A 12,097-nucleotide genomic window follows, 5' to 3' on the forward strand; every position below is an offset into this window, starting at 1 on the left:
AAATTATATATATGTGAGAGAAATTTATAGACTCTGGGAGTAAATGGTAATGAAATGGGATTAATAGTTTGAGAGGTTGTTAGAACCTTGCTTTGAGAGAATATTGATTCTGAATGGTGACTTGAAAATTAACCTGTAATATCAATTTGAATAATTTGTAAAACTAACTTGAACAAAATGTGTAGCTAAACAAAATGGGAAGTTAAATATCAAAAGATGGTTCTATCAGAAGTGCATGTTCACTGCTGAAATGTTATAAATGATGTTGTTTTCTTTGCCTGGCTTTGTTACTGTATAGAAAATATTCCTATATGTTTGTAAATTTGTTAGTGTCTTTGGTCTATATGTTTGTGGTGTATGTGTTTTATTATCTTTGAAAATCTAATACAAATATTATATTTAAAAAAGGAATAAAGAATTCTTTTCCCAGTGCACCATTTTTTCTTCGTCTCTCTGCTCGTATTGGTGCAGCCCTTCATTCTTTCCTTGTTGATTACCAGTATACAAGACACTGAATTAGCCTCAAGCAGCTCTTGAACTCCATCTCAAAAATACGGTTGAAGCTTTCAATTGGTCAGAGACAGTTTTATCCCAGCCGTGCCTCCACAGTCTGAGCCACAGATTTCTTTCAAATACAGTTGTCCTTCCCAAGTCTTCTCGCAAAACAGTTAAGATAAAACCCTCCGTTCTGGAAAATCACAAAGTATGCCTGTGTGAACTGCTTTGTATTTTTCACCCTGGAATCTGATCCCCATTATATAAAAGTCTATGAAGTTTCAGACCCTAAGATTCTTCAGGTGAAAAGCCCAGCAGATATCCTTTATACAGACTGAGTACGGCTTGGCAAGAATTAGGACTCTTGGCAACAAAAAGCTATTACATTACAAAGAAATACAAACTTAAGATGATAGCTGCAAACACTACTTATTCCCATCTACTTGCCTTTTTGTCACTTGCTATTCTTTCCTTGTGCAGGTCTCGCCAAGCCAAAGGGAATGACCAGCTGCAGGCTGTGCATTCTCAAGACATTTAACTGCCTTGCTTCTTTCAATGAACAGACATGCCAGCACAACCACAAAGAATGGCTTGTGCATGCATAAGATACTTCCAGGATTCCATTTGATTTCTGCCTTCATACAAAGATTACTATACTGTTTGCAAAACACACACACAAAACAGAACACACAGACTTTGAGAGATATGCCAGTCTTTGAATCTTGACAGGTTAACTTTCAATATGATTGTTACAGCCACTTCAGAGTCTATAGCATGCCAGCTGCAAATATAGCTGAAAGTCAACTGCCATGGAATGATGGCACCAATAAATATGTAAAGCATATATTCAAACTTACATTAGAGACAGCAGAAACATTAGGAGAAGCAACTGTACTGCCAAATATGTTATTTTGCTGACCTTTTAATCAATACCCCAAGTGGGGTAATAACAGTACACCAACTTGTATCAGCAGCCTGTAAAGGTTGGTTTCTCTATCACATTAGGGTAACATGCTTCCCTGAAATGTGAGTAAGTGATATTCAGAAAGACAGTATAAGACAGATCTCTTGATTGATTTAGCACCAACACAGACGTTCTGATCGGTAGAACTCTATACTATCTATAGTGGGACTATTACACTGAATATGGAATACCCCAGCATAGGCTTAAAGTTAGTATTAAGCAACAACAATTCAATAACGAGAAATTTAAAGTTCACAAGATAGGAACCACCATATCGCTTATAGAATGGGTAGTGTAGGAGATTAATCTTTGTGGTGGTCGCTCTAAAAGCTGTGCATGTGTCTTAGCTTAAAAATAAAAGGCAACCAGAATAAGTTTGGCATATGGCCTTCTTTGTGAGGCTCAGCTTTTGAGGTATGTATCTATTCACCATCTTTCCTAACAGTAAGCCCTAGAAGTATACTGAATTTATTTCTAGAAACAGTTACTTTTTTCATATGGCTACTGAACAGACACGGGACAATGAGTAACTTAAGGGAAAACACCAGTTCCGAATGCAACAGGTCAGATGCATGAAATTATCCACAATTTGGCAATTTTAATTTATTTTGGAAGGTGCTATTACTAATATATTAATATATAAAGCTTACTTCAGAAACTAGTCATTCTTTTTGTGTTAGCAAACGAGAACAAGTAATCAGAAGTCCTTCTGTATAAATGGCATCTTACAATGCACCTTTTTTGGTTTTTATACACAGAACCCAGTATTTACACTAGAAGATGCCCAAATATGGCCTAAAATACTTTAACCTTTAGTATTTTTCTGTAGAAGACATTTATTTGCTCAAATTAAAAAAAATAAATAGAGGCTTTCTTATGAAAGCAAAACATTTCCTAGCCACTCTGAAGTGGAGCCTGGAAATCCTCACAAACCCACTTTAGACTTTAATAATCCACTTGATGCCACATTTGTTCTGTTCCAAAATTTGCCCAAACCCAAGAGGTTTTCTTCCTGTGAAAAGATGACTGAGCATTCATTTTATCTCCAGCTATTCAGTCCGTTTCCATGGCAACACTGCGGGATTCTCTGGCTACCATGAGTCGCATTAGTTGACTGTGGAATTTCTCAATCTTCTTTACATCTTGAGCCTGGTCTGTCCTATAGAGAAGACACTTTGAAAATAGAAGAGAAACTTAGGTGCATGTAGATTGACAGGAACCTAATATTAGCTTATAGAAAAGGCATAATGAAAGCTTCTACTAGAAATAAAGACACTGCACTGTGTCGGGCCCCATTTATTTTGTGCTCTCAAATTTTGAAGATAAAAAGACAGAATCAAAGATCTAAATTGCTGTGATTCACGGTTGCAAGGTTAAACATCTTATCTAGAAAAAAATGGTAAGAACAATTATTCAAGTCTTCAGAGCAAAACTAACTTTTAGCTGAATGCAATGCATGCTCTCCCCGATTGCACTCAAGTACCAAGAGTGTAGATCCATTTATTTATTAACAGTGGCAGCTCAAAGCAGTTTACAAAAGCCTGACCAGCATGCTTTTGTTACAGCAGAATTCTTTTTAAAAGACATATTTTCAGAGAGTGCAGTTTTAGAGCCTTGCACATTAAAATGTACCTTACTAGTGATCACTAGCTCAAGGTGCTAGTCTTAGAGATTTATTAACACACTTATTCTCCCTTTCCCAGCCCTTCCAAAAAAGGGGCTCCAAGACAAACAGCTACTGTCCCCCCATTTTCACAGCATTAGCTGTTGCTATACAAGATTTATTCACACACTTATTCTCCCTTTCCCAGCAACTTCCAAAAAAGGGGCTCCAAGACAAGCAGCTACTGTCCCCCCCTTTTCACAGCATTAGCTGTTGCTATACAATTTCAACCAATGCTCCAACATTAAACATGTTTGTTTCCCAATCATAAAGTGAAGCATATGGTCCTTTCTCTCCCATTAAAAATACCTTTAAAGTTGGTTTAATTAGAATCCAAAACACTAATGACAATCTTCAGAAACAGATAGATTTATGAGCATGCTGCTATTAAGAAATTAGTTCATGTTGACAGAATTATAATAAGATAATCATTGCTGAACATGGACTGTTGCTACAGTTGTGTCCCATTTTAATGGAGGACACTGGAAGCTTTAAAGCCAGTCTAGTTTAAATTCAAGTGCAGCAAATGAATGGCACAAAGTTTTTTGTTTAAAAACAGTTAAACTGGCAAACTCAACAACTTAAGAATCATAAGATTTGGAATGGAACCAACTTTGTTTAAACAGTCTGAGTATGTCTAAAAGGTAAGGCATTCAGGCTGGCAAGAAACAAAGCACAACATTCTTATTCTCCCCTTAGCTATGGATCAATGTCAAATACGAGAACAGGTATTCAGAATATGTTTTCTCATTTCAACCAGACCCATGATTCCATTTGACTTGTTCTTCTCATTTCTGTTCTATTCCATTTCTCTACAAACAAACTCTGCTACATTATAAGTTTTTAGAGTGTGAACAAAGTTTCTGAAGAATTAGGTCAAACAGCAGCTATTAGACATGATACCTAAGTGGAACCACCATGTTCAGAGGCTATGCACCTTGTAATATCAGATATATTGGCAAACAGACAACTGTGTCCTATTTTATACCTGAACTTTCTGAGAGATGTAAGTGGTCACTGTTGGAACCACAGCTAACTACTGATCTGTCAGACTGACATAGGCACTGATGTCCTCAGTGAATGAACGGCAATTAGATACAGCACTGTAATTAGACACCCTACAAAGCTTAATTAAACACTGACCATTCTTAGGGTTTACACAGATATATAGTTCCTGAATACTGCAGGGTCATGTTTGAATAATGCTAAAAAGAGTTTAAGTGAACAAACAAAAAATGGCAGCAGTAGATGTTGTTCTAAGGTTCACTTATGGTTAATTCTGAGATTAAAGTGTAGAAAGTGTGTAATGCTTTCTTGGAAAGTACCCATCACCACCACCCATGGAATATTTAAAAAAAATGTTATGAAGCTCATAGAAACAATTCTCCTTGGAGTTTTAGGGCCAAAAAACAGAATACTCAGGAGGTGTGTAAACAGTTGCTTCAATCCACACTAAAGTGAAACGCAGGATCAGAAGCAATTTTCAAGGCAGCAAGGATAAGGATGGAGGAGAAGAGAAAAACTAGGTAACCATTAACATCACCATTACATTTTATCCTCAAAATCCTCAAGCTGCTTTGCTCCTCTGCAGAAGAGCTGTGGGTATCCAGCATCTTTTTGCTCACAGATGGGAAAGCAGTTTGGGGACCTTCAGCAATTAAGCAGGAGGAGGGAAAGGGTTAAGGAGCCCCTCCCCCACTTTTCAGCTACAAGGCAAAAAATGCTCACAAGGGCTAAACAAGAGGAAGTGACAAGTGTGGTACAAAGAAACTTTTACTTACAACTGCATCATCTGTTACTTTGATGCAAAGATTTCCATCACAGTGTCGGTATTTGAGTACCACACGCACCTGAAATGACAGTCACCATTTTAAATGACAATAAATAACATCTGTACAGCCATTGCTTTCACACAGCAACTTCGAAAACATTTCAATTCCTGAACCCCAATTTGTAACAGTCTAAGTTACAAGCCTACCCTGTGATTTTAATTAGCTCACCTGCCCACATGTGCCTCTTCAGTGTTCATGAGCACGCTCTAACTTAGTATACTAAATTACTAAAATAATGCTTTATTCCCCAATTGCCTATACACTTCAAACATCCAGGAAAGTGCTGATTTACAAACTTACCTTAATGCAACACTATAGTTTAAGGGTTTTTTTAATTTAAGGAAATAAATTAGCAGCTATTGTAAAAAAAAACAACCCACACCCAAGTACATTTGGATTTACACTTTAAAAGAGTGCATAGGAAGATAGTGCCTTGAATACTGAAATCAAACACAGGAAGGCAAAATGTTTTAGGGCAGAGGCACCAACTGCTGGCTTGTCCTTCACTGTGGCATACCACCTGGTGCTTGGACTGTTTCCTCTCCCTGCCTCTCTTGGTCTGCTGCCCTCTGCCCTGGCCTCAGCTAAGATCATAATTCTTTCCCCTTCCCATCAGGTGACCAGAAGAAATCTGATTTTTCCTCTTCCTCCACGCTTGCAGCTTAGTGATTCCAATGCTGCTGCCTAGAGATTGTCAGTCCTGAATCTGGAAGGAGTGAAGACTACTCTCTTGCAGGATATGAGACTATCCAACAATTTAGTAGGATTTGGGACAGAAGACTTTCCAGTAGTAGTAAAATCATTTCGTCACTAGAATAGCAGCATATCATGCAAGTATGAAAAGAGGAAAACAACTGCTGCTTCACAGTGGCAGCTATAACAAGGATTTAATGAAGCTTAAACATACATGAAGGTTCAGGTCTGATACCCAGATCTGTAGGAAGGGTGGTGAGACTTATCTTAAAAACTACAATCTATATTAGAATATTAAAAAGGGACAGTGCAGTGGTGATTAAGCCTCTGACAATGGTTGGCAGAGCTGCCCCAATGTCACAGAAAAATAACTGGCTGAACAGCTCTGATCCCAAGATTCTCTAGCTATCATTCTCTGAACAGTTCTTTTCTTAAAGTAGCTCAGGGAATACTGAAGGAGCAGCAGTACGTGGAAGCACAGAAATCAAGATAGGCAAGTGTCTAGACGAGTGGTCAAGAACAGTCGGAGTGGTGCAGTGGTTACAGTGTCAGTCTAGGATCTGGGGAGTGGCAGTGGCTCAGTGACAGAACATCTGCTTGGTATGCACAAGGTCCCAAGTTCAGTCCCCAGCATCTCCTCTTAAAGGGATCAGGAAGTAGGTGATGCGAAAGATCTCAGCCTGGGACCCTTGAGAGCCACTACCAGTCAGAGAAGAAGAAGAAGAAGAAGAGATTGGATTTATACCCCGCCCTTCACTTGGAGTCTCAGAGCGGCTTACAAACTCCTTTCCCTTCCCCTCCCCACAACAGACACCCTGTGAGGTGGGTGGGGCTGAGAGAGCTCGGAGAGTGCAACTGTCCTTAATTAAGGGCTTCGACCTGCCAGCAACTTATCAGTCCAAGGCCAGATACATTTGCTTTTCATTAGAATGTGTTCCTAGTGTTGGGAGGGGGTAGATCAGCAGCAATGATGTACGGTTCTGTAGAATTCTCCTGAAGGCATGTTAGGACTGGATATCACCATCACCTGACTTGAGGGGTCAAAAACTATAATTATGATATCTCCCCAAGGGTTAAGGTTCCTTGTCTGAGACTTCATGGATAGAGGCCTGAATCTATGCTTGGCAAACTGCTGAAATTGTAGTCTATGCTAATTTTAGGCCTGCATCTGGATGTAAGTTTTGTATTACCACCTAACAGTTCTCAAAAGTGTTAGGTAGATAAAAGCTAGCTTTATTGTTTTGTATTCTGTGTGGCTTTTGTTGATTTGTTGGCTATATTCATATTAATGTATGTATTTTTTCAATGAATTTCATAATTTGTGTAATAACATCAGTCTGGTTACTTGTGTGCTCTTGCCCTGGGAACTTACGTGGTCAGCCTGTTCGGCTCCTTGACAACTGCCTACTTTTTAGAGTCGAAGGATTTGATAAGCTGTATTCAAGACAAACACTTCTCTCCCTTTTTAACTCTTTTTTAACTGCACTCAAATTCAATTAGTACATGGCTGACATATCCAACTGCCTTACAGACCTTAAGACAATACAGTTGCACTGGCAGCAGAAACGTGGTACAATTCCTCCACCATATACCAAGAAAGCACATTTGAGAGATAGCTGAATAGTAATGATTCATAATTCCATACAGCTGCTTCTAATCACCTGGGTTAAAATTTAAATTCATCTGGCTAAGAATGAACACATTAACCATCCAAGAACATCCTCTATATCAGATTGTCCATCGTATTCAAGACAAACACTTTTCTGCTTTTTTAACTCTTTTTTTGGAAAAGCAGTATTAACTACACTAAAATTCAATTATTACATGGCTGACATATCCAACTGCCTTACAGACCTTAAGACAATACAGTTGCACTGGCAGCAGAAACGTGGTACAATTCCTCCACCATATACCAAGAAAGCACATTTGAGAGATAGCTGAATAGTAATGATTCATAATTCCATACAGCTGCTTCTAATCACCTGGGTTAAAATTTAAATTCATCTGGCTAAGAATGAACACATTAACCATCCAAGAACATCCTCTATATCAGATTGTCCATCGAGCAAGGGAACCTTTACCTTTACCTTACCTTAAACACACCCAAATGCAAACAAAAAGGTCAAAGTAAGTTTAGTTTACACACAGTATTACTAACTCCCCTGACCTAAACATACAAGTTTGAAAAGAAAACATAGGGAGTTACATGTGGCCCTCCAAAATGCCCTCCTTTTAAACATACATTATTTTATTAATCCAGGGACAAACAGTTTCCATAAGAACAAACGGGTTTTTATGCAAAGTCAAATAAAAAAGGCATATCTGTATATTGATCACAAATAGAACCACTTTCAGACAGCAGCCTTTGATAAACTTTACATTGACAAACCACACAAGATATTCTACCAACATTTTAGTCACTTGCTGAGTAAAGAAGGATTTCCTTTTGTCTGTCAATCTACTGTTCAACCTCATTGAATACCCCCACGTTCTAGTATTTTAGGAGAGGGAGAAAAGTTCTCTGTCCACTCTCTCTACCCCATGCTTAGTTTTATATATCATGTCCCCCTTAGTTGGCTTTTTCCTAAACCGAACAGTACCAGACTCTTTAGCCGCCTGTACTTTTCCCAGCTCTGTAATGTCCTTTTTGAGATAGTGAGAAACTGCAGGAATCAAAATTAATAGATTTCATACATTATATTACTGGCTGTTTTATTTTCAACCCCTTTCCTAATAACCCCAAGCACAGAGTTTGTCTTTTTATAGCTGCTGCACACTGGTTTTATTTTCATTAAGTTATCCACTATAACCCCAAGGTCTCTTTCTGTCTCAGCAAGCTCAGATCCCACTGCATGTGTGTGTGTGTGTGTGTAAAGTACAGTCAAGCTGCAGCAACTCCATAGGGTTTTCAAGGCAAGAGACATCCAAAGGTGGTTTTGCCAGTGCCTGCCTCTGTGCAGCAAACCTGGACTTCCTTGGTGGTCTCCCACTGAAGTACTAAAAGACCCTGCTTAGCTTCCGAGATCTGATGAGACTGTGGTTGTCTGATCCAATGCCATTAGTATGTATTTAAAGTTGGGATTTTTTGTTCTAATGTGCATCACCTTTCACTTGGCTATATTGATCTTCATTTGTTATTTATCTGGAGGTCCTCACAGCTGATTTTCACAATCTTGAATAATTTTTGTGTCATCTGCAAACCTGGCCACTACACTGCACACCCCCAGTTCCAGATCATTTATGAACAAAACAATACCTTGTGGAACTCCACTGCTTTCCCTCCACTGAGAGAACTGTCCATTTATTCCTACTCTACTTCCTTTCATTCAGCCAAATTTTAATCCATAGGAGGTCTTGTCTTCTTATCCTATGACAGCTACACATACTTAGAAGGCTTGATGAGGTGCTTTGTAAAAAGCCTTTCAAAAGTCCAAGAATATAACATTTACTTCAGCTGAGAAAATATGAAAAAACTTGTATCCAGAGAGTAAATGTTTGATCCAAAGAGTGAAACTGATAAATATTTTAGATACAATTATTTTAGCAATGTTATGTTCGTTGTGTTCAGTTGTAATGGCCTTTGGCTATATGCAATAAATGGTATTTGTACCTTTATGTAATGTCTACAGGGTCACACTTATCTATGCTTGTTCACTTTCTCAAAGAACTCCAAAAGATTGGTGAAGCACAATTTCCCTTTGAAAAAGCCATGCTGATTTTCCCTCAGCAGGCTTCATTCCTCCACATACCTAATAATTCTATCTTTCATCTACTAATTTGCTTGGGACCAATGTTAGTCTAAGTGTCCTGTAATTTCCTGGTTCCCCTTTTTAAAAAACATTGTAACATTGCTATTCTCCAGTCTTCTGATATACTGGCTGATTTTAGTGACAAGTTATACCATCTTGATCTATACTTTTTAATAGTTCAACGATTTCACAGCAGCGTTCCCAAAGAACTCTTGGGGGTATCTCATCAGGAGCAGGAGTCTTATTGGTTTTTAATTTCCCCAGCTGGTCGAGAATTTATTCTCTCTTCACCTCAATTTTACTCCATTCCTGACAAGAGTTGCTCTAACCTGGTATATGCCCTACACTTTCTACAGTTAACACAGAGGCAAAGAACTAATTTAGCTTCTCTGCCACCTCCCCATCTTCTTTTAACAGCCATTTTATTCCTTGATCATCCAAAGGACCAACTGCCTCTCTCCTACACCAATACAGTTGTTCATAAATATATAAAAATTATATATTTCATGCAAATAGATTTATATATAAATGTTGATGACTTGTCTTGATGCTTTAGCAAACTGCTCCTCAAATTCTCTTTTTGTTTGCATAACAGACTCTGTGTTCCCTCTGTTCACTTTATTGGGGAAGACCTTTCATTTTAAAAAAGAAGCCTTTTTGCCTCTCGTGGCTTCTTTGACTTGAGTTGTTAAACACACTGGCATCGTTTTAGACTTAGCAGTACCTTTCCTAACCTGGGGAAAGCATTCTATCTGGGCTTCAGTTCGTGTGGTTTTAAGTAGCTTCCAAACATTTACAGAAAAGTTTTTGCTTTCCAGAAAGAAAGCCATTCTAACAGCAGGGGAATATTACAAGCCATAAATGAGGAAAAGCTTCCATAAATACATCTCAACCGTTCAATTCATTGCAGATCCGAATTTTTATTTACGGAAAGAACTTTAAGTACAAAAGGACAAATGCAACACAAGGCAAGCGCTCTCACGAGTCACACACACCGGCAGGGGAAAAGCCTCATCAGCCCCATATTTGCTCCCTCTGCTCTTCAAGCCAAACCCCACCAACCCTTCCCAGCTTCTGTATCCAGCTCCACCTGCCACGGATCACCCTTCCCACTGTCGAGTACCTTCATAGGGTCAGACAAGTACAGCTTTTCGGCTGCGCGGCTGAACTCCTCCCAGGTCTGATAATGCGGCATAACTAAATCCTTTTCGGCAGGAAAAAGTCCAGCTCAGCCACCGACCCAACAAGCAGCAAGATGGCGGGTTAAGGCAGGCCTAATTTAAGCTGCCAGCCATCCTATTGGGTTAAATGGGAAGACTGACCAATAACGAAACATACTATTCAAAGCGCACCGTTCCCCCCCATTTCCTTCCGGTGCCAATGCGGGGCGGGAGGAAAGGTAACTATAGAGAGCTCGATAGTAAAACATGGACGATTTCCGGAGGCAAGACGCATGCAGAGGCTGTCGAGTAGCGCCCCCTGATGGTACGCAAGGAAGAAAACTTCCAGCGCAGGCGCGTTCACTTTCTGCAACGTTTCAAATAGCTCCGCCTTAGAGTCGCAAGCTGTCATTGGTCGCTTCTGTCACCATTCGGAATAGGACATGACTGGCCAGTAGGATTTCACAAACTAGGAGGCCCCCAGAGGAATCTCAGGAATGGGCTGGAAATCCCATCCGCCCTCCTTTTCCAGGTTTCTATGCGCTGCCTTCGCTCCTCCCGCGTTTCGTTACAGTGAACCCTAGCCTCTGCATTTCCATCTGTCTGGAGCACACTCCCGTCTTCCGGAGGCCGGTTTAAAGGTTTTGTTTTTTTTAAAAAAATAATGTACAAATATATATTTTCCTGCAATAGCTGGGTGGTGGCCTCCCTGTCTCCCTACTTCTGGGTTGCCTGACTTTATTGCTGTTATTATCATATCGAGGCTAGCCATTTTATTTATTATCAGATAAACTTCTGCCATCTTTCACTCAGCTTCAAGTCCCTTGGGGCAGCTTACAACATAAAGCAATATAAAATAGTATAAACAAGTTAAAATCCATCCCAACAAACAACTCAAAAATAACTGTATTGATAAATGGACGAACAGAACTTGGTTGGTCTTAAAAGTGCCACTGGACTCAAACGTTGTTCTCCTGCTTCAGACCAGCATGGCCACCCACCTGAATCTGTATTGATAAATAAAATACTGCATGTCAGATCATTTAGAAGCAAAAGGAAAGCAAATTAAGGCAGCAATAAAAGCAAATCAGTATAAACACAGGCAGCTTCTCTGTAAAACAGCAGGACACCAGGAGAGAGGGGTAACAACATTAATTATTAAACCACGAGCAAAGAAACAATTGAGGCTACTCAACTACCATAACAAAATGCTGAATCAACAGAAGGCCTGAGCAAGCATACCTGATGGAAACGCTCAACAGATCCAAAGCCAGGGGAGTAGCTAAGGGGAGGAGGACATGCCGAATCTATGGTGCTACTAGTTATAGTAATTCTGTTGGGGGTGAGGGAATAAGATAACTTGGAAGTTCCACTTTATCCTCCAAAGGAAACATTCTAAACTCCGAAGGGGAGGGGGCTTGAGCAGATTGGAGGGAGGTGTCCAGTGAGGTGTCGCAGGGCTCAGTTTTAGGCCTGGTACTTTTCAATATTTTTATCAATGATCTGGATGAAGGGGTAGAAGGACTACTCATTAAATTTGC

At 39.5% G+C, this 12,097-nt stretch overlaps 1 protein-coding gene and 1 long non-coding RNA gene across 2 annotated transcripts in view; one reads left to right on the forward strand and one right to left on the reverse strand.

Annotated features, from left to right (window-relative positions):
- Positions 1 to 697: 697 nt before the first annotated feature.
- Positions 698 to 10,731, reverse strand: SRP9 (signal recognition particle 9kDa). Its single transcript, XM_015417313.1, has 3 exons — positions 10,520 to 10,731; positions 4,904 to 4,972; positions 698 to 2,632 (listed from the first exon to the last, which is right to left on the reverse strand). Exons 1-3 carry the CDS (start codon positions 10,589 to 10,591, stop codon positions 2,513 to 2,515), a joined length of 261 nt encoding a protein of 86 aa, XP_015272799.1. The 5' UTR covers positions 10,592 to 10,731; the 3' UTR covers positions 698 to 2,512.
- Positions 10,732 to 10,989: 258 nt separating this feature from the next.
- The window catches only part of LOC107115573, a 62,219-nt gene continuing 61,111 nt past the window's right edge, over positions 10,990 to 12,097 (forward strand). The window contains exon 1 of the long non-coding RNA XR_001482678.1: positions 10,990 to 11,197. This is a non-coding gene — a long non-coding RNA (uncharacterized LOC107115573). The remainder of the gene's footprint in view (positions 11,198 to 12,097) is intronic.

This window comes from Gekko japonicus, unplaced genomic scaffold (assembly GCF_001447785.1).
Source record: "Gekko japonicus isolate JY-2015 unplaced genomic scaffold, Gekko_japonicus_V1.1 scaffold1983, whole genome shotgun sequence".
NCBI classification, from domain to species: domain Eukaryota; kingdom Metazoa; phylum Chordata; class Lepidosauria; order Squamata; family Gekkonidae; genus Gekko; species Gekko japonicus.

Excerpts from the sequence above, each read along its gene's own strand:
- SRP9 (XM_015417313.1), bottom strand. The coding sequence starts at position 10,591 with ATGCCGCATTATCAGACCTGGGAGGAGTTCAGCCGCGCAGCCGAAAAG. Across the intron at positions 4,973-10,519 it reads ACTTGTCTGACCCTATGAAG|GTGCGTGTGGTACTCAAATA; the intron begins GTACTCGACAGT and ends CTGTCATTTCAG. Across the intron at positions 2,633-4,903 it reads AAGTAACAGATGATGCAGTT|TGTCTTCTCTATAGGACAGA; the intron begins GTAAGTAAAAGT and ends CTATTTTCAAAG.